Raw genomic sequence first — 23243 nt, 5'->3', positions numbered from 1 at the left:
AAGACACTGGTTTGAGACCCCAGTTGCTCACCCTCAAACTGAATTTGAAATTCTACCACGTTATGATCGCTTCCTCCTGGAGGATCCTTAACTACGAGATCTCTTATTAATCCTACCTCATTACACATTACTAATCTAAAATAGCCTGTTCCCTGGTAGGTTCTGCAATTTATTGTTCTGAGAAACAATCCCTGATACACTCTACAAATTCGTCTTCCATGTTACCCTTGCCAATTTGAATTGCCCAGTTCATATGCAGATTAAAATCACCCATGATGATTGTGGTGCCCTTCTTACACGCCTCCATTATTTCCTGGTTAATATTTTGTCCTACAGAGAGGCAACTCCTCGGGGACTTATAGACCACTCCCACCCGTGATTTCTTTCCCTTGCTATTCCTTATTTCCACTCAAACTGATTCTACATCACGATCTATTACACCTATATCATTACTCACAACTGCACTGATCCCTTCCTTTAATAACAAAGCTACCCCATCTCCTTTTCCTTTCTGCCTATTCTTCCGAAACGGTGAATATCCTTGAACATTGAGATTCCAGTCCCGGTCATCCTGCAGCCACGTCTCTGTGATAGCTATCAAATCATATTCATTTATTTCTATCTGTACCGTCAGCTCATCTATCTTGTTACAAATGCTACGTGCATTCAGATAAAGAGCCTTAAGCTTTGACTTTTTACCATTTTTACCTACTCTGGTTCTAATTTCTGCTGTACTCTTATGCTTGTATTCTCTGTCCATTCCTGTCACGCTCTGATTAATGTATGCCCCTTCACTACCCTGCACTTGTGATGCCTGGAATTGTACAGAATACTCCTGCTGGGACCTAAGCAGTGATTTTTAAAGTTTTAGCATGACATCTTTGCTTTTGTACTCTGTGCTGCTGTTTATAAAGCTAAGGATCCTGTGTGCTTTTTATACAGTCTTCTCAACTTGTCCTGCCACCTTCAAAGATTTTTGTACTTTCATCCCCAGGTCTCTTTGTTCCTGTATCCTAGATTGTACTATTTAGTTTCAATTGCTTCTCCTTATTCTTCCAAACAAAATGAATCACTGTCCACTTCTCTGTGTTTAATTTTATCTGTCATTGTTCTGTCTGTCTATTTGAGAGGTTACACAAAGTATGGTTAGATTCCCTGAAATTGACTAGGTTAAGGGGCGATTTGATTAAAGTTTGCAAGCTATTAAGGGGAACAGATAGAGTAGATAGAGGGAGACTGTTTCTGCTGGTTACGGAGTCCAGGGTTAGGGTGCATCGTCTAAAAATTAGAACCAGACCTTTCAGGAGTGAAATTAGGAAACAGTTCTTCGTGCAAAGGGTGGTAAAAGTTTAGAACTCAATTCCACAAATGACAATCGATGCTAGATCAGTTGTTAATTTTCAATGAGAGATCGACATAATTTTGTTCACCAAAGCTATTAAGAGATGTGGAGAAAAGGCAGGTGTATAGAGTTAGGTTGCACATCATCCATGATCTCATTGAAAGGCAGTACAGGTTCGAGGTGCTGAATAGCCTCCTGTTCTATGTTCTACTTCAGCAGTCTGTGTCCTCCTAAAGTCTGTTACTGTCCTCACGGTTCATTACACTTCCGAATTTTGTGTCAAATTAGCGATTGATAATCATTGGAAGCAGAAGAAGGAAGGTGCAGGCTAGTGGAAATGGAGCAGGGGTGGCATCACTCTTAGATCACTTTAGGGAAGAGCCAGCACAGACACGATGGGCCAAAAGTTGTCATTCAGCACTTGTAGACCTCTACAGTCCTGTTAGGCTGTGGTATGTGAAGTATAAAAAGAGCAGCGGTGTAGAGCACTGGGCTGGGGCCAACCCTCCACTTCCCCTGTGGTTAGTGCTTGTGGGGTAGAGTGTGAAGCAATTAGTGGGAAAAGTTCCTGAGTTCTTGCCCGATGGGTGGTTTGGATCCAGCCCTCCTATAGCCAATCGTGATGTGGGACAGATGGGCCGATCAAACTGTTGTGTTTTAATGTTTGTGACAGGTAGAGGCTAGACTTTGAGGTGGACAGTGGACTTGTAGATACAGAATTAGAATTAGAACATTACAGCGCAGTACAGGCCCTTCGGCCCTCGATGTTGCGCCGATCATCTGACCTACACTATTCCATTTTCATCCATATGTCTATCCAATGACCACTTAAATGCCCTTAAAGTTGGCGAGTCTACTACTGTTGCAGGCAGGGCGTTCCACGCCCCTACTACTCTCTGCGTAAAGAAACTACCTCTGACATCTGTCCTATATCTTTCACCCCTCAACTTAAAGCTATGTCCCCTCGTGTTTGCCATCATCATCCGAGGAAAAAGACTCTCACTATCCACCCTATCTAACCCTCTGATTATCTTATATGTCTCTATTAAGTCACCTCTCCTCCTCCTTCTCTCTAACGAAAACAACCCCAAGTCCCTCAGCCTTTCCTCGTAAGACCTTCCTTCCATACCAGGCAATATCCTAGTAAATCTCCTCTGCACCCTTTCCAAAGCTTCCACATCCTTCCTATAATGCGGTGACCAGAACTGCACGCAATACTCAAGGTGCGGCCTCACCAGAGTTTTGTACAGCTGCATCATGACCTCGTGGCTCCAAAACTCGATCCCCCTACTAATAAAAGCTAACACACCATATGCCTTCTTAACAGCCCTATTAACCTGGGTAGCAACTTTCAGGGATTTATGTACCTGGACACCAAGATCTCTCTGCTCATCTACACTACCAAGAATCTTCCCATTAGCCCAGTACTCTGCATTGCTGTTACTCCTTCCAAAGTGAATCACCTCACACTTCTCCGCATTAAACTCCATTTGCCATCTCTCAGCCCAGCTCTGCAGCCTATCTATGTCCCTCTGTACCCTACAACACCCTTCGACACTATCCACAACTCCACCGACCTTCGTGTCATCCGCAAATTTACTAACCCACCCTTATACACCCTCATCCAGGTCATTTATAAAAATGACAAACAGCAGTGGCCCCAAAACAGAACCTTGCGGTACACCACTAGTAACTAAACTCCAGGATGAACATTTGCCATCAACCACCACCTTCTGTCTTCTTTCAGCTAGCCAATTTCTGATCCAAAGCTCTAAATCACCTTCAACCCCATACTTCCGTATTTTCTGCAATAGCCTACCGTGTGGAACCTTATCAAACGCCTTACTGAAATCCATATACACCACATCCACGGCTTTACCCTCATCCACCTGTTTGGTCACCTTCTCGAAAAACTCAATAAGGTACCTTACAGTGATATCCCCCTTGAACATGATGGTGGACTGTTAGATAGGACAGATGTCTTATTAGTGTGTGTATTGCAAGGGGTGTGGGCCTGCATGTTGTATTTCAGTTGGGGAGTGGGATCAGGCTTCTGTCCAAGTGAAGGGGTGAGTTCTGGCATGTGTTGACATGGAGTGCTGCTCTCAACACCTTACACACTCAGACCTTCTACCTCTGGGATCAGATCCCGTCCAGACTGATGGGGTGACAGTCTTTGCTCACTGCGAGAATCCCCTGTGATAAATGGCATCTCCAGTGTGTGTGGAATTTTATTGGCAATCTCTGTCTGATTGTCAGAGTCAGGAGCTGAGACACATGGTTCGAGCTTCACTCGGTACCTCACTAGTGCTGCTAGTGATCTATCCTAAACCACAATCCTTTAGCATTAACATTCCTCGCAAAGATGAACAAAAGAATTCTTCAGAAAGAAGCAATTTGATCTATTTTGAACTGGATTGCATTCTCTGCACTGGGCTGGGCTTCGAGCTGTTCTTTTCTCATGTTTACATCTTGTGGTAGTGGCTGATGAGAGAGCTTCGCCTGTCTGTACCAAGTTGGGAATAGGAGCAGGTTGAACATGGTGACATGTCACAGAGATGCAGACAAATGGGTGCCATAATTTTGTCAGCAAGCTCCTGGGAGTCTGGAGCCCCTCTCTCACTGCAGTCCTTCCCGTCCCCTCCTGGTAACATTGACATTCCCACCTCTCTTCCGCAGGATGAAGTCTCTTGAACAGGATGCGCTGAAAGCACAAATGGTGATTGCCAAATCAAAGGAGCCGAAGAAACGCAGCCCCCTGGACCAGCTCTCGGAGTCGCCATCTCCTGCTGCAACCCCCTCCCCCACACCGCTGGACGGTACGTAGAATCTCCACCCCCACTGCCATGATCCCGTAGCCCACATGATGACACCCTCTCCCATACCCCGAGACAGTGCTTGGAGTCCACACCAGTTTCACAATGCCTATCCCTCTCCCGAATCAGTTCTACGTGGTCAGCAACATAATCGCCACTGACTGTTGAACTGTTTGTGTTACAGATCACAGCCCTCGCATCACATCTCCGGGAAGGCTGGTGAGTGGACCCTTGCTTTTAATGCACTGAATTGTTTCCATAAAATGTTGATGATAAACTACTGTCTGCTCGTTCAACATAGTTGCCTCACACACTGCTGTCTCCGGCTCTCTCGACCGAGCTCTCTCTTTCTCTCTGATTCACCCAGCACCCCCCCACCCCCCCGTCTCTTCACCCCCCCGTCTCTTCACCCCCCCGTCTCTTCACCCCCCCGTCTCTTCACCCCCCCGTCTCTTCACCCCCCCGTCTCTTCTTCCACCCCGCCGTCTCTTCTTCCACCCCGCCGTCTCTTCTTCCACCCCCCCCCGTCTCTTCTTCCACCCCCCCGTCTCTACATCCTCCCCCCGTCTCTTCTTCCTCCCCCCCCGTCTCTTCTTCCTCATCCCCGTCTCTTCTTCCTCCCCCCGTCTCTACATCCTCCCCCCGTCTCTTCTTCCTCATCCCCGTCTCTTCTTCCTCCCCCCGTCTCTTCTTCCTCCCCCCGTCTCTTCTTCCTCCCCCCGTCTCTTCTTCCTCCCCCCGTCTCTTCTTCCTCCCCCGTCTCTTCTTCCCCCCCCGTCTCTTCTTCCCCCCCCCCGTCTCTTCTTCCCCCCCCCCCCCCCGTCTCTTCTTCCCCCCCCCCCGTCTCTTCTTCCCCCCCCCGCCGTCTCTTCTTCCCCCCCCCCCGTCTCTTCTTCCCCCCCCCGTCTCTTCTTCCCCCCCCCCGTCTCTTCTTCCCCCCCCCATCTCTTCTTCCCCCCCCCCGTCTCTTCTTCCCCCCCGTCTCTTCTTCACCCCCCCCCGTCTCTTCTTCACCCCCCCCCGTCTCTTCTTCACCCCCCCCGTCTCTTCTTCACCCCCCCCCGTCTCTTCTCCCCCCCCCCCACCGTCTCTTCTTCCCCCCCCCCACCGTCTCTTCTTCCCCCACCGTCTCTTCTTCCCCCACCGTCTCTTCTTCCCCCCCCCGTCTCTTCTTCCCCCCCCCGTCTCTTCTTCCCCCCCCGTCTCTTCTTCCCCCCGCCCCGTCTCCTCTTCCCCCCCCCCCCCGTCTCCTCTTCCCCCCCCCCCGTCTCCTCTTCCCCCCCCCCCCCCCCCCGTCTCTTCTTCCCCCCCCCCGTCTCTTCTTCCCCCCCGTCTCTTCTTCCCCCCCCGTCTCTTCTTCCCCCCCCGTCTCTTCTTCCCCCCCCGTCTCTTCTTCCCCCCCCGTCTCTTCTTCCCCCCCCCGTCTCTTCTTCCCCCCCCCGTCTCTTCTTCCCCCCCCGTCTCGTCTTCCCCCCCGTCTCGTCTTCCCCCCTCCCCCCCCGTCTCCTTCCCCCCTCCCCCCTGTCTCTTCCCCCCTCCCCCCGGTCTCTTCCCCCGTTCCCCCGGTCTCTTCCCCCCTCCCCCCACCGTCTCTTTCCCCCCTCCCCCCCGTCTCTTCCCCCCTCCCCCCCGTCTCTTCCCCCCTCCCCCCCCCGTCTCTTCCCCCCTCCCCCCCCGTCTGTTCCCCCCTCCCCCCCATCTGTTCCCCCCTCCCCCCCGTCTGTTCCCCCCTCCCCCCCGTCTCTTCCCCCCTCCACCCCGTCTCTTCCCCCCTCCACCCCCGTCTCTTCCCCCCTCCACCCCCGTCTCTTCCCCCCTCCACCCCCGTCTCTTCCCCCCTCCACCCCCGTCTCTTCCCCCCTCCACCCCCGTCTCTTTCCCCCTCACCCCGTCTCTTCCCCCCTCCCCCCCGTCTCTTCCCCCCTCCCCCCCGTCTCTTCCCCCCTCCCCCCCGTCTCTTCCCCCCTCCCCCCCGTCTCTTCCCCCCTCAACCCCGTCTCGTCCCCCCTCAACCCCGTCTCTTCTTCCCCCCCCGTCTCTTCTTCCCCCACCCCCGTCTCTTCTTCCCCCTCCCCCCGTCTCTTCTTCCCCCCCCCCCCGTCTCTTCTTCCCCCCCCTCCCCCCCGTCTCTTCCCCCCCCCTCCCCCCCGTCTCTTCCCCCCTCCCCCCCGTCTCTTCCCCCCTCCCCCCGCCTCTTCCCCCCTCCCCCCCGCCTCTTCCCCCCTCCCCTCCGCCTCTTCCCCCCTCCCCCCCGCCTCTTCCCCCCTCCCCCCCGTCTCTTCCCCCCTCCCCCACCGTCTCTTCCCCCCTCCCCCACCGTCTCTTCTTCCCCCACCGTCTCTTCTTCCCCCCCGTCTCTTCTTCCCCCCCCGTCTCTTCTCCCCACCCCCCCGTCTCTTCTTCCCCCCCCGTCTCTTCTTCCCCCCCGTCTCTTCTTCCCCCCCCCATCTTTTTCCCCCCCCGTCTTTTTCCCCCCCCGTCTTTTTTCCCCCCCGTCTCTTTTCCCCCCCCCGTCTCTTTTCCCCCCCGTCTCTTTTCCCCCCCCCCGTCTCTTTTCCCCCCCCCGTCTCTTTTCCCCCCCCCGTCTCTTTCCCCCCCCCGTCTCTTTCCCCCCCCCGTCTCTTTTCCCCCCCCCGTCTCTTTTCCCCCCCCCGTCTCTTTTCCCCCCCCCGTCTCTTTTCCCCCCCCCGTCTCTTTTCCCCCCCGTCTCTTTTCCCCCCCGTCTCTTATCCCCCCCCGTCTCTTATCCCCCCCCCGTCTCTTATCCCCCCCCGTCTCTTATCCCCCCCCCGTCTCTTATCCCCCCCCCGTCTCTTATCCCCCCCCCCCGTCTCTTATCCCCCCCCCCCCGTCTCTTATCCCCCCCCCCCCGTCTCTTATCCCCCCCCCCGTCTCTTATCCCCCCCCGTCTCTTATCCCCCCCCCCGTCTCTTATCCCCCCCCCCCGTCTCTTATCCCCCCCCCGTCTCTTATCCCCCCCCCGTCTCTTATCCCCCCCCCGTCTCTTATCCCCCCCCCGTCTCTTATCCCCCCCCCGTCTCTTATCCCCCCCCCGTCTCTTATCCCCCCCCCGTCTCTTATCCCCCCCCCCGTCTCTTATCCCCCCCCCCGTCTCTTATCCCCCCCCCGTCTCTTTCCCCCCCCCCGTCTCTTTCCCCCCCCCCGTCTCTTTCCCCCCCCCCCCCGGTCTCTTCTTCCCCCCCCCGGTCTCTTCTTCCCCCCCCCCATCTCTTCTTCCCCCCCCATCTCTTCTTCCCCCCCCGTCTCTTCTTCCCCCCCCCCGTCTCTTCTTCCCCCCCCCGTCTCTTCTTCCCCCCCCCGTCTCTTCTTCCCCCCCCGTCTCTTCTTCCCCCCCCCCCGTCTCTTCTTCCCCCCCCCCCGTCTCTTCTTCCCCCCCCCCCGTCTCTTCTTCCCCCCCCGTCTCTTCTTCCCCCCCCGTCTCTTCTTCCCCCCCCCCGTCTCTTCTCCCCCCCCCGTCTCTTCTTCCCCCCCCGTCTCTTCTTCCCCCCCCGTCTCTTCTTCCCCCGCCCCCCGTCTCTTCTTCCCCCGCCCCCCGTCTCTTCTTCCCCCGCCCCCCGTCTCTTCTTCCCCCGCCCCCCGTCTCTTCTTACCCCGCCCCCCGTCTCTTCTTCCCCCGCCCCCCGTCTCTTCTTCCCCCGCCCCCCCGTCTCTTCTTCCCCCCCCCCCGTCTCTTCTTCCCCCCCCGTCTCTTCTTCCCCCCCCGTCTCTTCTTCCCCCCCCCCGTCTCTTCTCCCCCCCCCGTCTCTTCTTCCCCCCCCGTCTCTTCTTCCCCCCCCGTCTCTTCTTCCCCCGCCCCCCGTCTCTTCTTCCCCCGCCCCCCGTCTCTTCTTCCCCCGCCCCCCGTCTCTTCTTACCCCGCCCCCCGTCTCTTCTTCCCCCGCCCCCCGTCTCTTCTTCCCCCGCCCCCCCGTCTCTTCTACTCCCCCCCCGTCTCTTCTACTCCCCCCCCGTCTCTTCTTCTCCCCCCCCGTCTCTTCTTCTCCCCCCCCCCGTCTCTTCTTCCCCCTCCGTCTCTTCTTCCCCCCCGTCTCTTCTTCCCCCCCCCGTCTCTTCTTCCCCCCGCGTCTCTTCTTCCCCCCGCGTCTCTTCTTCCCCCCCGTCTCTTCCCCCCTCCCCCCGTCTCATCCCCCCTCCCCCCGTCTCATCCCCCCTCCCCCCGTCTCTTCCCCCCTCCCCCCGTCTCTTCCCCCCTCCCCCGTCTCTTCTCCCCCCCGTCTCTCCCCCCCCCGTCTCTTTCCCCCCCCCGTCTCTTCCCCCCCCCGTCTCTTTCCCCCCCCCGTCTCTTTCCCCCCCCCCGTCTCTTTCCCCCCCCCGTCTCTTTCCCCCCCCCGTCTCTTTCCCCCCCCCCGTCTCTTTCCCCCCCCCGTCTCTTTCCCCCCCCCGTCTCTTTCCCCCCCCGTCTCTTTCCCCCCCGTCTCTTTCCCCCCCCCGTCTCTTCCCCCCCCGTCTCTTCCCCCCCCGTCTCTTCCTCCCCCCCGTCTGTTCCCCCTCCCCCCTCCCCCCCGTCTCTTCCCCCCACCCCCCCGTCTCTTCTCCCCCCCGTCTCTTCTCCCCCCCGTCTCTTCTCCCCCCGTCTCTTCTCCCCCCCGTCTCTTCCCCCCCCCGTCTCTTCCCCCCCCCGTCTCTTCCCCCCCCCGTCTCTTCCCCCCCCCCCGTCTCTTCCCCCACCCCCCCGTCTCTTCCCCCCCCGTCTCTTCCCCCCCCGTCTCTTCCCCCCCCCGTCTCTTCCCCCCCCCGCCTCTTCCCCCCCCGTCTCTTCCCCCCCCCCCGTGTCTTCCCCCCCCGTGTCTTCCCCCCCCGTCTCTTCCCCCCGCGTCTCTTCCCCCCCGCGTCTCTTCCCCCCCGCGTCTCTTCCCCCCCGCGTCTCTTCCCCCCCGCGTCTCTTCCCCCCCGCGTCTCTTCCCCCCGCGTCTCTTCCCCCCCGCGTCTCTTCCCCCCCCCGTCTCTTCCCCCCCCCGTCTCTTCCCCCCCGTCTCTTCCCCCCCCCGTCACTTCCCCCCCCCGTCTCTTCCCCCCCCCCCGTCTCTTCCCCCCCCCGTCTCTTCCCCCCCCCCGTCTCTTCCCCCCCCCGTCTCTTCCCCCCCCCCGTCTCTTCCCCCCCCCGTCTCTTCCCCCCCCCGTCTCTTCCCCCCCCGTCTCTTCCCCCCGTCTCTTCCCCCCCCCCCCGTCTCTTCCCCCCCCGTCTCTTCCCCCCCCGTCTCTTCCCCCCCCGTCTCTTCCCCCCCCGTCTCTTCCCCCCCCGTCTCTTCCCCCCCCGTCTCTTCCCCCCCCGTCTCTTCCCCCCCCGTCTCTTCCCCCCCCGTCTCTTCCCCCCCCGTCTCTTCCCCCCCCCGTCTATTCCCCCCCCGTCTCTTCCCCCCCCGTCTCTTCCCCCCCCGTCTCTTCCCCCCCCGTCTCTTCCCCCCCCGTCTCTTCCCCCCCCGTCTCTTCCCCCCCGTCTCTTCCCCCCCGTCTCTTCCCCCCCGTCTCTTCCCCCCCGTCTCTTCCCCCCCGTCTCTTCCCCCCCGTCTCTTCCCCCCCGTCTCCTCTCCCCCCGTCTCTTCCCCCCCCGTCTCTTCCCCCCCGTCTCTTCCCCCCCCCCGTCTCTTCCCCCCCCCCGTCTCTTCCCCCCCCCCGTCTCTTCCCCCCCCGTCTCTTCCCCCCCGTCTCTTCCCCCCCGTCTCTTCCCCCCCCCCGTCTCTTCCCCCCCCCGTCTCTTCCCCCCCCGTCTCTTCCCCCCCCGTCTCTTCCCCCCCCGTCTCTTCCCCCCCCGTCTCTTCCCCCCCCGTCTCTTCCCCCCCCGTCTCTTCCCCCCCCCGTCTCTTCCCCCCCCGTCTCTTCCCCCCCCGTCTCTTCCCCCCCCCGTCTCTTCCCCCCCCCGTCTCTTCCCCCCCCCGTCTCTTCCCCCCCCGTCTCTTCCCCCCCCCGTCTCTTCCCCCCCCGTCTCTTCCCCCCCCGTCTCTTCCCCCCCGTCTCTTCCCCCCCCCCCCCGTCTCTTCCCCCCCCGTCTCTTCCCCCCCCCGTCTCTTCCCACCCCCCGTCTCTTCCCACCCCCGTTTCTTCCCCCCCCCCCTTCTCTTCCCCCACCCCGTCTCTTCCCCCCCCGTCTCTTCCCTCCCCGTCTCTTCCCCCCCCCGTCTTTTCCCCCCCCCGTCTCTTCTCCCTCCCCCCTCCCCCCCGTCTCTTTCCCCCTCCCCCCGTCTCTTCCCCCCTCCCCCCCCGTCTCTTCCCCCCTCCCCCCGTCTCTTCCCCCCTCCCCCCGTCTCTTCCCCCCTCCCCCCGTCTCTTCCCCCCTCCCCCCGTCTCTTCCCCCTCCCCCCGTCTCTTCCCCCTCCCCCCGTCTCTTCTCCCCTCCCCCCGTCTCTTCTCCCCTCCCCCCGTCTCTTCCCCCCTCCCCCCGTCTCTTCCCCCCTCCCCCCACCGTCTCTTCCCCCCTCCCCCCCGTCTCTTCCCCCCTCCCCCCGTCTCTTCCCCCCTTCCCCGTCTCTTCCCCCCTCCCCCCATCTCTTCCCCCTCCCCCCGTCTCTTCCCCCCTCCCCCCCGTCTCTTCCCCCTCCACCCCCGTCTCTTCCCCCCTCCACCCCCGTCTCTTCCCCCCTCCACCCCCGTCTCTTCCCCCCTCCCCCCCGTCTCTTCCCCCCTCCCCCCCGTCTCTTCCCCCCTCCCCCCCGTCTCTTCCCCCCTCCCCGCCGTCTCTTCCCCCCTCCCCCCCGTCTCTTCCCCCCTCCCCCCCGTCTCTTCCCCCCTCCCCCCCGTCTTTTCCCCCCCTCCCCCCCGTCTCTTCCCCCCCTCCCCCCCGTCTCTTCCCCCTCCCCCCCGTCTCTTCCCCCTTCCCCCGTCTCTTCCCCCTTCCCCCCGACTCTTCCCCCTTCCCCCGTCTCTTCCCCCCTCCCCACCGTCTCTTCCCCCCTCCCCACCGTCTCTTCCCCCCTCCCCACCGTCTCTTCCCCCCTCCCCACCGTCTCTTCCCCCCTCCCCCCCGTCTCTTCCCCCCTCCCCCCCGTCTCTTCCCCCCTCCCCCCCGTCTCTTCCCCCCTCCCCCCCGTCTCTTCCCCCCTCCCCCCCGTCTCTTCCCCCCTCCCCCCGTCTCTTCCCCCCTCCCCCCGTCTCTTCCCCCCTCCCCCCGTCTCTTCCACCCCCTCCCCCCGTCTCTTCCACCCCCTCCCCCCGTCTCTTCCCCCCACCCCCCCGTCTCTTCCCCCCACCCCCCCGTCTCTTCCCCCCCGTCTCTTCCCCCCCGTCTCTTCCCCCCCGTCTCTTCCCCCCCGTCTCTTCCCCCCCGTCTCTTCCCCCCCGTCTCTTCCCCCCCGTCTCTTCCCCCCCGTCTCTTCCCCCCCGTCTCTTCCCCCCCGTCTCTTCCCCCCCCGTCTCTTCCCCCCCGTCTCTTCCCCCCCGTCTCTTCCCCCCCGTCTCTTCCCCCCGTCTCTTCCCCCCCGTCTCTTCCCCCCCGTCTCTCCCCCCCCCGTCTCTTCCCCCCCCGTCTCTTCCCCCCCCGTCTCTCCCCCCCCCGTCTCTCCCCCCCCCCCGTCTCTTCCCCCCCCGTCTCTTCCCCCCCCCCCGTCTCTTCCCCCCCCCCGTCTCTTCCCCCCCCGTCTCTTCCCCCCCGTCTCTTCCCCCCCGTCTCTTCCCCCCCCCGTCTCTTACCCCCCGTCTCTTCCCCCCCCCGTCTCTTCCCCCCCCCGTCTCTTCCCCCCCCCGTCTCTTCCCCCCCCCGTCTCTTCCCCCCCCCCCGTCTCTTCCCCCCCCCGTCTCTTTCCCCCCCCCCGTCTCTTTCCCCCCCCCGTCTCTTTCCCCCCCCCGTCTCTTTCCCCCCCCCGTCTCTTTCCCCCCCCCGTCTCTTTCCCCCCCCCGTCTCTTTCCCCCCCCGTCTCTTCCCCCCCCCCGTCTCTTCCCCCCCCCCGTCTCTTCCCCCCCCCGTCTCTTCCCCCCCCCCCGTCTCTTCCCCCCCCCCGTCTCTTCCCCCCCCCCGTCTCTTCCCCCCCCCGTCTCTTCCCCCCCCCGTCTCTTCCCCCCCCGTCTCTTCCCCCCCCGTCTCTTCCCCCCCCGTCTCTTCCCCCCCCGTCTCTTCCCCCCCCGTCTCTTCCCCCCCCGTCTCTTCCCCCCCCCCCGTCTCTTCCCCCCCCCCCGTCTCTTCCCCCCCCGTCTCTTCCCCCCCCGTCTCTTCCCCCCCCGTCTCTTCCCCCCCCCAGTCTCTTCCCCCCCCCCAGTCTCTTCCCCCCCCCCCAGTCTCTTCCCCCCCCCAGTCTCTTCCCCCCCCCGTCTCTTCCCCCCCCCCCGTCTCTTCCCCCCCCCCCGTTTCTTCCCCCCCCCCCCGTCTCTTCCCCACCCCCGTCTCTTCCCCACCCCCGTCTCTTCCCCACCCCCGTCTCTTCCCCACCCCCGTCTCTTCCCCACCCCCGTCTCTTCCTCCCCCCCGTCTCTTCCTCCCCCCCGTCTATTCCTCCCCCCCGTCTCTTCACCCCCCCCCGTCTCTTCACCCCCCCCCGTCTCTTCACCCCCCCCCCCGTCTCTTCTCCCCCCTCCCCCTCCCCCCCCGTCTCTTCTCCCCCCTCCCCCTCCCCCCCCGTCTCTTCCCCCCCTCCCCCCCGTCTCTTCCCCCCCTCCCCCCCGTCTCTTCCCCGCTCCTCCCCGTCTCTTCCCCCCTACTCCCCGTCTCTTCCCCCTTCCTCCCCGTCTCTTCCCCCCTCACCCCCCGTCTCTTCCCCCCTCCCCCTCGTCTCTTCCCCCCTCCCCCCCGTCTCTTCCCCCCTCCCCCCCGTCTCTTCCCCCTCCCCCGTCTCTTCCCCCCTCCCCCCGTCTCTTTCCCCCTACCCCCCGTCTCTTTCCCCCTACCCCCCGTCTCTTTCCCCCTACCCCCCGTCTCTTTCCCCCTACCCCCCGTCTCTTTCCCCCTTCCCCCCCGTCTCTTCCCCCCTCCCCCCTTCTCTTCCCCCCTCCCCTCCGTCTCTTCCCCCCTCCCCCCGTCTCTTCTCCCCCCCCCGTCTCTTCTCCCCCCCCCCGTCTCTTCTCCCCCCCCCCCCGTCTCTTCTCCCCCCCCCGTCTCTTCTCCCCCCCCGTCTCTTCTCCCCCCCCCCCGTCTCTTCTCCCCCCCCCGTCTCTTCTCCCCCCCCCCGTCTCTTCTCCCCCCCCCCGTCTCTTCTCCCCCCCCCGTCTCTTCTCCCCCCCCCGTCTCTTCTCCCCCCCCCGTCTCTTCTCCCCACCCCCGTCTCTTCTCCCCCCCCCCGTCTCTTCTCCCCCCCCCGTCTCTTCTCACCCCCCCGTCTCTTCTCACCCCCCCGTCTCTTCTCACCCCCCCGTCTCTTCTCACCCCCCCGTCTCTTCTCACCCCCCCGTCTCTTCTCCCCCCCCCGTCTCTTCTCCCCCCCCGTCTCTTCTCCCCCCCCCGTCTCTTCTCCCCCCCCGTCTCTTCTCCCCCCCCCGTCTCTTCTCCCCCCCCCGTCTCTTCTCCCCCCCCCGTCTCTTCTCCCCCCCCCGTCTCTTCTCCCCCCCCCGTCTCTTCTCCCCCCCCCCCGTCTCTTCTCCCCCCCCCCCCGTCTCTTCTCCCCCCCCCCCGTCTCTTCTCCCCCCCAGTCTCTTCTCCCCCCCGTCTCTTCTCCCCCCCCCCCGTCTCTTCTCCCCCCCCCCGTCTCTTCCCCCCCCCCCGTCTCTTCTCCCCCCCGTCTCTTCCCCCCCCCCCCGTCATTCCCCCCCCCCGTCATTCCCCCCCCCCGTCATTCCCCCCCCCCGTCATTCCCCCCCCCGTCTCTTCCCCCCCCCCCGTCTCTTCCCCCCCCCCCGTCTCTTCCCCCCCCCCGTCTCTTCCCCCCCCCCCCCGTCTCTTCCCCCCCCCCCCCCCGTCTCTTCCCCCCCCCCCGTCTCTTCCCCCCCCCCCCCGGTCTCTTCCCCCCCCCGGTCTCTTCCCCCCCCCGTCTCTTCCCCCCCCCGTCTCTTCCCCCCCCCCCGTCTCTTCCCCCCCCCGTCTCTTCCCCCCCCCCCGTCTCTTCCCCCCCCCCGTCTCTTACCCCCTCCCCCCCGTCTCTTACCCCCTCCCCCCCGTCTCTTACCCCCTCCCCCCCGTCTCTTACCCCCTCCCCCCCGTCTCTTACCCCCTCCCCCCCGTCTCTTACCCCCTCCCCCCCGTCTCTTACCCCCTCCCCTCCGTCTCTTACCCCCTCCCCCCGTCTCTTACCCCCTCCCTCCCGTCTCTACCCCCCTCCCCCGTCTCTTGCCCCCTCCCCCACGTCTCTTGCCCCCTCCCCCCCGTCTCTTGCCCCCTCCCCCCCGTCTCTTCCCCCCTCCCCCCCGTCTCTTCCCCCCTCCCCCCCGTCTCTTCCCCCCTCCCCCCGTCTCTTCCCCCTCCCCCCGTCTCTTCCCCCTCCCCCGTCTCTTCCCCCCTCCCCCCGTCTCTTCCCTCCTCCCCCCGTCTCTTCCCCCCTCCCCCCCGTCTCTTCCCCCCTCCCCCCCGTCTCTTCCCCCCTCCCCCCGTCTCTTCCCCCCTCCCCCCCGTCTCTTCCCCCCTCCCCCCCGTCTCTTCCCCCTCCCCCCCGTCTCTTCCCCTCTCCCCCCCGTCTCTTCCCCCTTCCCCCCGTCTCTTCCCTCTTCCCCCCCGTCTCTTCCCCCCGTCTCTTACCCCCCTCCCCCCCGTCTCTTACCCCCTCCCCCCGTCTCTTACCCCCTCCCCCCGTCTCTTAATTACCCCCTCCCCCCGTCTCTTACCCCCTCCTCCGTCTCTACCCCCCTCCCCCCCGTCTCTTGCCCCCCTCCCCCACGTCTCTTGCCCCCTCCCCCCCGTCTCTTCCCCCCTCCCCCCGTCTCTTCCCCCCTCCCCCCGTCTCTTCCCCCCTCCCCCCCGTCTCTTCCCCCCTCCCCCCCGTCTCTTCCCCCCTCCCCCCGTCTCTTCCCCCTCCCCCCGTCTCTTCCCCCCTCCCCCCGTCTCTTCCCCCCTCCCCCCCGTCTCTTCCCCCCTCCCCCCCGTCTCTTCCCCTCTCCTCCCCACTCTCTTCCCCCCCACTCTCTTCCCCCCCACTCTCTTCCCCCCCCACTCTCTTCCCCCCCCACTCTCTTCCCCCCCACTCTCTTCCCCCCCACTCTCTTCCCCCCCACTCACTTCCCCCCACTCTCTCCCCCCCCCACTCTCTTCCCCCCCCCACTCTCTTCCCCCCCCCACTCTCTTCCCCCCCACTCTCTTCCCCCCCCCACTCTCTTCCCCCCCCCACTCTCTTCCCCCCCACTCTCTTTCCCCCCCCCACTCTCTTTCCCCCCACTCTACCCCCCCCACTCTCTTCCCCCCCACTCTCTTCCCCCCCACTCTCTTCTCCCCCCACTCTCTTCCCCCCCACACTCATCCCCCCCACTCTCTTCCCCCACTCTCTTCCCCCCCACTCTCTTCCCCCACTCTCTTCCCCCCACTCTCTTCCCCCCACACTCTTCCCCCCACTCTCAACCCCACTCTCTTCCCCCCACTCTCTTCCCCCCACTCTCTTCCCCCCCACTCTCATCCCCCCCACTCTCTTCCCCCCCACTCTCTTCCCCCCCACTCTCTTTCCCCCCCCCCACTCTCTTTCCCCCCCCCACTCTCTTCCCCCCCCCCCCCACTCTCTTCCCCCCCCCACTCCTTTCCCCCCCACTCTCTTTCCCCCCCACTCTCTTCCCCCCCACTCTCTTTTCCCCCCCACTCTCTTTTCCCCCCCACTCTCTTTCCCCCCCACTCTCTTTCCCCCCCACTCTCTTTCCCCCCCACTCTCTTTCCCCCCCACTCTCTCCCCCCCCACTCTCTTTCCCCCCCACTCTTCCCCCCCACTCTCTTTCCCCCCCCACTCTCTTTCCCCCCCCACTCTCTTTCCCCCCCCACTCTCTTTCCCCCCCCCACTCTCTTTCCCCCCCCACTCTCTTCGCCCCCCCACTCTCTTTCCCCCCCACTCTCTTTCCCCCCCCACTCTCTTTCCCCCCCCACTCTCTTTCGCCCCCCACTCTCTTTCGCCCCCCACTCTCTTTCCCCCCCACTCTCTTTCCCCCCCCACTCTCTTTCCCCCCCCACTCTCTTCTCCCCCCCCACTCTCTTTCCCCCCCCACTCTCTTTCCCCCCCACTCTCTTTCCCCCCCCACTCTCTTCCCCCCCCACTCTCTTCCCCCCCCACTCTCTTCCCCCCCCACTCTCTTTCCCCCCCCCACTCTCTTCCCCCCACTCTCTTCCCCCCCACTCTTTCCCCCCCACTCTCTTCCCCCCCACTCTCTTCCCCCCCACTCTCTTCCCCCCCACTCTCTTCCCCCCCACTCTCTTCCCCCCCACTCTCTTCCCCCCCACTCTCTTCCCCCCCACTCTCTTCCCCCCCACTCTCTTCCCCCCCACTCTCTTCCCCCCCACTCTCTTCCCCCCCCACTCTCTTCCCCCCCACTCTCTTCCCCCCACTCTCTTTCCCCCCACTCTCTTTCCCCCCACTCTCTTCCCCCCCCCACTCTCTTCCCCCCCCACTCTCTTTCCCTCCCACTCTCTTTCCCCCCCCACTCTCTTTCCCCCCCCCACTCTCTTTCCCCCCCACTCTCTTTTCCCCCCCCACTCTCTTCCCCCCCACTCTCTTTCCCCCCCCACTCTCTTACCCCACCACTCTCTTTCCCCCTCCCCCCCGTCTCTTCACCCTCTCCCCGCCACTTTCTTCCCCCCCCCACTTTCTTCCCCCCCCACTTTCTTCCCCCCCCACTCTCTTTCCTCCCCACTCTCTTTCCTCCCCACTCTCTTTCCCCCCACTGTCTTACCCCCCACTCTCTTTCCTCCCCCACTCTCTTTCCCCCCCACTCTCTTTCCCCCCCACTCTCTTTCCCCCCCACTCTCTTTCCCCCCCACTCTCTTTCCCCCCCACTCTCTTTCCCCCCCACTCTCTTTCCCCCCACTCTCTTTCCCCCCACTCTCTTTCCCCCCACTCTCTTTCCCCCCACTCTCTTTCCCCCCCACTCTCTTTCCCCCCCACTCTCTTTCCCCCCCACTCTCTTTCCCCCCCACTCTCTTTCCCCCCCACTCTCTTTCCCCCCACTCTCTTTCCCCCCCACTCTCTTTCCCCCCCACTCTCTTTCCCCCCCACTCTCTTTGCTCCCCCACTCTCTTTCCCCCCCACTCTCTTCCCCCCCCCCCACTCTCTTCGCCCCCCCACTCTCTTCCCCCCCCCCACTCTCTTCCCCCCCCCACTCTCTTCCCCCCCCCACTCTCTTCCCCCCCCCACTCTCTTCCCCCCCCCACTCTCTTCCCCCCCCCACTCTCTTCCCCCCCCCACTCTCTTCCCCTCCCCACTCTCTTCCCCCCCCCACTCTCTTCCCCCCCCCCCACTCTCTTCCCCCCCCACTCTCTTCCCCCCCCCACTCTCTTCCCCCCCCACTCTCTTCCCCCCCCCACTCTCTTCCCCCCCCCACTCTCTTCCCCCCCCACTCTCTTCCCCCCCCCACTCTCTTCCCCCCCCCCACTCTCTTCCCCCCCACTCTCTTCCCCCCCCCACTCTCTTCCGCCCCCCCCCACTCTCTTCCGCCCCCCCCACTCTCTTCCGCCCCCCCCCACTCTCTCCCCCCCCCACTCTCTTCCCCCCCCACTCTCTTCCCCCCCACTCTCTTCCCCCCCCACTCTCTTCCCCCCCCACTCTCTTCCCCCCCCCACTCTCTTCCCCCCCAACTCTCTTCCCCCCAACTCTCTTCCCCCCCCCACTCTCTTCCCCCCCCACTCTCTTCCCCCCCACTCTCTTCCCCCCCCCAATCTCTTTCCCCCCCCACTCTCTTCCCCCCCCACTCTCTTCCCCCCCACTCTCTTCCCCCCCCACTCTCTTCCCCCCCCACTCTCTTCCCCCCCCCACTCTCTTCCCCCCCCACTCTCTTCCCCCCACCCCCGTCTCTTCCCCCCCCGGTCTCTCTCCCCCCTCCCCCCCCGGTTCTCTCTCCCCTTCCCCCCCCCCCCGTCTCTCTCCCCCTCCCCCCCCCGTCTCTGTCCCTCTCCCCCTCCCCCGTCTCTGTCCCTCTCCCCTCCCCCCCCCGTCTCTCTCCCCTCCCCCGTCTCTCTCCCCCTCCCCCCCGTCTCTCTCCCCCTCCCCCCCGTCTCTCTCCCCCTCCCCCCGTCTCTCTCCCCTCCCCCCCGTCTCTCTCCCCCTCCCCCCCCGTCTCTCTCCCCTCCCCCCGTCTCTCTCCCCCTCCCCCCCCGTCCTCTCCCCCTCCCCCCCCGTCTCTCTCCCCCTCCCCCCCCGTCTCTCTCCCCCTCCCCCCCGTCTCTCTCCCCTCCCCCCCGTCTCTCTCCCCCTCCCCCCGTCTCTCTCCCCCTCCCCCCGTCTCTCTCCCCCCTCCCCCCGTCTCTCTCCCCCTCCCCCGTCTCTCCCCCCCTCCCCCCCCAACCGCCCCGCCGTCTCTCTCCCCCCAACCGCCCCGCCGTCTCTCTCTCCTTCTCCTCGCTTCCCCACTCTCCCTCTCCCCCTTGTCCCCATTCCCTTGAGTTTAGCTGTCAGATCTCCGAGTTTCTCAGTAAAAGTCGCCTCTCCACTGGTGTTCAGACTGTTGTTCCCTATAGCTCAACTCTCAGACGTGAGATTGTGTGTGTCTGCGTGTGTGCGTGCCTGTACCTTTGCGCTGGTATATGTCTGCGCGTGTGTCTGTACATGTTCATGCGTGTATATGCATGTGTGTCTGTGCTCGCAGATGTATATGTTCGTTTGTGCACCTGAATGATTGTGCTTGTGCAAAATTGCGTGTTTGTGTTATGGTTCTCCCTGTGTGACTGTGCACATGCCTGTGTGTGTCTGTGTTCTTGCGTCTTTCTAACCTCTTCTCCCCACAGAGCAGTGTTGGATATTTCTCCGTCCTGTTCTCACTCCTCTTTACTGTACCTTACAGTCCTGGTCAGAAAAGAAGTTTGATTACCGGCAGTTTTGCAGCTATCCCATCTTCCAAACCAGTTTACAATATCCAGGTACTGGCTGCATGCTGCGTACCCCACCAGTGCCATTGTGGTTCAACCAGCTGCCTCTTAGTTGTTGCTTTGTCCAGCGTGCTGTGTTACATGACGGGGCACTACTTCTTTCAGCATGCTGCTAAGGGGAAAGCATGGGGTCAGGGCCTTGCTGTTTACTGTTGGTTTGTGGAGGGATCTCTTGTTGTCCTGTGGGTTGGATTGGCATGTGCTTGCTGGTGTTGTCTTCCTGGGCTCTTGTGGACCAGACACTAAAAGCTTGGAATGAATTTCAGCACCTCTGGATGCTCGAAAGACTGAACAAGCCAGGATGCTTCTCTCCAGAAGACGACCGAGAGGTGGGACTAGACTTGCCTGGTTCCATTCTTACCTATCCAGTTGTAACCAGAGAATCACTTGCGTTGACTTCTCTTTCCACTCCCAGCACAGTTACTTGTCGTATCCATCCAAGGATATATCTTTAGTCCCCTCTATTTCTCATCCTCATGCTGTCCCTCAGTGACCTGGAATCATTACGGCACAAGAGGAGGCTGCTCGGCCCATCAAGCCCATGCCAACTCTCTCTAGAGCAATCCAATCAGTCCCAGTTCCCCCGCTCTATCCCCATAGCCCGAAAAGTTAATTTCCTTCAAGTGCCCATCCAGTTTCCTTTGCAAATTATTCATTGTCACCACTCCCACCAGCCTTGTAGACAGTGTGTTCAGGTCATTATCACTCACTGTGCAAAAAAAAAAAGTTCTTCCTCACATCCGGGGCGGCACAGTGGCGCAGTGTTAGCACCGCAGCCTCACAGCTCTAGCAACCGGGTTCAATTCTGGGTACTGCCTGTGCGGAGTTTGCAAGTTCTCCCTGTGTCAGCGTGGGTTTCCGCCGGGTGTTCCAGTTTCCCCCCACAGCCAAAGACTTGCAGGTTGATAGGTAAATTGGCCATTGTAAAATTGCCCCTAGTGTAGGTAGGTGGCAGGAGAATGGTGGGATGGTGGGGATGTGGTAGGGAATATGGGATTAATGTAGGATTAGTATAAATGGGTGGTTGATGGTCAGCACAGACTCAGTGGGCCGAAGGGCCTGTTTCAGTGCTGTATCTCTATGACTCTATCCCCCTTCATCTCTTGCCCAAAACCTTAAATCTGTGTCCCCCTAGTCCTTGTGCCATCAGTTAGTGAGAACAGTTTTTCTTTGTCTATTCTATGCAAACCTGTCATAATCTTGTACACCTCTATCAAATCTCCCCTCAATTCCCCTTATTCCAAGGAGAACACCCCAGTTTCTCCAACCTAACATCGTAAAATCCCCCATTCCTGGAACTATTCCAGTAAATCTTCTCTGCATCTTCTCAAGGATCCTCACACCCTTCCTGAAGTGTAGTGACCAGAAGCTGACACTGACCCTCCTGATTCCATGAGCTTTAATTTTGTTAACCAGCCTTTTCTGTGGTACCTTTTAAACACTTTCTGAAAATCCATATAAACAACATCCATTGCATTCCCTTCATCAACCTTCTCTGTTACTTAATAAAAAATTCAGTGAGATTAGTCAAGCATAATCTGCCTATCCTTAAAACTCAAACTTCTCCAAGTGCCTGTTATTTTGTTTTACTGATTATTGTTTCTGAAACCTTACCCACCACTGATGTTAAACTGACTGGCCTGTAGTTACCAGGAATGTCTTAACACTCTTTCTTGAATAAGGGAGTCACATTTACCACTCTCCAATCCTCTGGCACCTCCCTGAACCTAGGAAGATTATAACAAGCCCTTCCACTATCTCTACCCCACTTAATTTAGCAACTTTTTTTTATTCATTCATGGAATGTGGGCGTCACTGGCTAGGCCAGCATTTATTGCCCATCCCTAATTGCCCTTGAGAAGGTGGTGGTGAGCTGCCTTCTTGAACCGCTGCAGTCCATGTGGGGTAGGTACACCCACAGTGCTGTTAGGAAGGGAATTCTAGGATTTTGACCCAGCGACAGTGAAGGAACGGCGATATAGTTCCAAGTCAGGATGGTGTGTGGTTTGGAGAGGACCTTGCAGGTGGTGGTGTTCCCATGCATTTGCTGCCCTTGTCCTTCTAGGTGGTAGAGGTTGCGAGTTTGGAAGGTGCTGTCTAAGGAGCCTTGGTGCATTGCTGCAGTGCATCTTGTAGATGGTACACACTGTTGCAACTGTGCGCCGGTGGTGGAGGGAGTGAATGTTTGTAGATGGGGTGCCTATCAAGTGGGCTGCTTTGTCCTGGATGATGTCAAGCTTCTTGAGTGTTGTTGGAGCTGCACCCATCCAGGCAAGTGGAGAGTATTCCATCACACTCCTGACTTGTGCCTTGTAGATGGTGGACAGGCTTTGGGGAGTCAGGAGGTGAGTTACTCGCCGCAGGATTCTTAGCCTCTGACCTGCTCTTGTAGCCACGGTATTTATATGGCTACTCCAGTTCAGTTTCTGGTCAATGGTAGCCCCTAGGATGTTGATAGTGGGGGATTCAGGAATGGTAATGCCATTGAATGTCAAGGGGAGATGTTTAGATTCTCTTTTGTTGGAGATGGTCATTGCCTGGCACTTGTGTGGCACGAATGTTACTTGCCACTTATCAGCCCAAGCCTGGATGTTGTCCAAGTCTTGCTACATTTCTACACAGACTGCTTCAGTATTTCAGGAGTTGCGAATGGTGTTGAACATTGTGCAATCATCAGTGAACATCCCCACTTCTGACCTTATGATGAAAGGAAGGTCATTGATGAAGCATCTGAAGATGGTTGGGCCTAGGACACTACCCTGAGGAACTCCTGCAGTGATGTCCTTGAGCTGAGATGATTGACCTCCAACAACCACAGACATCTTCCTTTGCGCTAGGTGTGACTCCAACCTGCGGAAGGTTTTCCCCCTGATTCCCATTGACCTCAGTTTTGCTAGGGCTCCTTGATGCCATACTCAGTCAAATGCTGCCTTGATTTCAAGGGCAGTCACTCTCACCTCACCTCTTGAGTTCAGCTCTTTTGTCCATGTTTGAACCAAGGCTGTAATGAGGTCAGGAGCTGAGTGGCCCTGGCGGAACCCAAACTGAGCGTCACTGAGCAGGTTATTGCTGAGCAAGTGCCGCTTGATGGCACTGTTGATGACACCTTCCATCACTTTACTGATGATTGAGAGGAGGCTGATGAGGCGGTAATTGGCCGGGTTGGACTTGTCCTGCTTTTTGTGTACAGGACTTACCTGGGCAATTTTCCACATTGCTGGGTAGATGCCAGTGTTGTAGCTGTACTGGAACAGCTTGGCTAGGGACGCGGCAACTTCTGGAGCACAGGTCTTCAGTACTATTGCCGGAATATTGTCAGGGCCCATGGCCTTTGCAGTATCCAGTGCCTTCAGTCGTTTCTTGATAACACGCGGAGTGAATCGAATTGGCTGAAGTCTGGCATCTGTGATGCTGGGGACTTTAGGAGGAGGCCGAGATGGATCATCAGCTCGGCACTTCTGGCTGAAGATTGTTGCAAATGCTTCAGCCTTATCTTTCGCACTGATGTGCTGGGCTCCCCCATCATTGAGGATGGGGATATTTGTGGAGCCACCTCCTCCAGTTAGTTGTTTAATTGTCCACCACCATTCACGGCTGGATGTGGCAGGACTGCAGAGCTTAGATCTGATCCGTTGGTTATGCGATTGCTTAGCTCTGTCTATCGCATGCTGCTTACGCAGTTTGGCATGCAGATAGTCCTGTGTTGTAGCCTCACCAGGTTGACACCTCATTTTGAGGTAAGCCTGATGCTGCTCCTGGCATGCCCTCCTGCACTCTTCATTGAACCAGGGTTGGTTTCCTGGCTTGATGGTAATGGCAGAGTGGGGGATATGCTGGGCCATGAGGTTACAGATTGTGGTTGAGTACAATTCTGCTGCTGCTGATGGCCCATAGCGCCTCATGGATGCCCAGTTTTGCATTGCTAGATCTGTTCGAAATCTATCCCATTTAGCACGGTGATAGTGCCACACAACACGATGGACGGTATTCTCAATGTGAAGGCGGGACTTCGTTTCCACAAGGACTGTGCGGTGGTCACTCCTACCAATACTGTCATGGACAGATGCATCTGCGGCAGGCAGATTGGTGAGGACGAGGTCAAGTATGTTTTTCCCTCTGTTGGTTCCCCCACCACCTGCCGCAGACCCAGTCTAGCAGCTATGTC

The 23243-nt window shown here is 61.4% G+C and overlaps 1 protein-coding gene across 1 annotated transcript in view; it reads left to right on the top strand.

Moving 5' to 3' along the window:
* The window catches only part of scrib (scribble planar cell polarity protein), a 542315-nt gene that overhangs the window by 494401 nt on the left and 24671 nt on the right, over positions 1 to 23243 (top strand). Inside the window, exons 39-40 of the mRNA XM_068016616.1 lie at positions 4022 to 4161; positions 4343 to 4377. Coding sequence (XP_067872717.1) covers positions 4022 to 4161; positions 4343 to 4377 — 175 coding nt within the window. The remainder of the gene's footprint in view (positions 1 to 4021; positions 4162 to 4342; positions 4378 to 23243) is intronic.

This window comes from Heterodontus francisci, chromosome 2 (assembly GCF_036365525.1).
Source record: "Heterodontus francisci isolate sHetFra1 chromosome 2, sHetFra1.hap1, whole genome shotgun sequence".
NCBI lineage: Eukaryota > Metazoa > Chordata > Chondrichthyes > Heterodontiformes > Heterodontidae > Heterodontus > Heterodontus francisci.
Note: the sequence above shows the minus strand (reverse complement) of the source record. Positions and strands in the feature narration are given on the sequence as shown.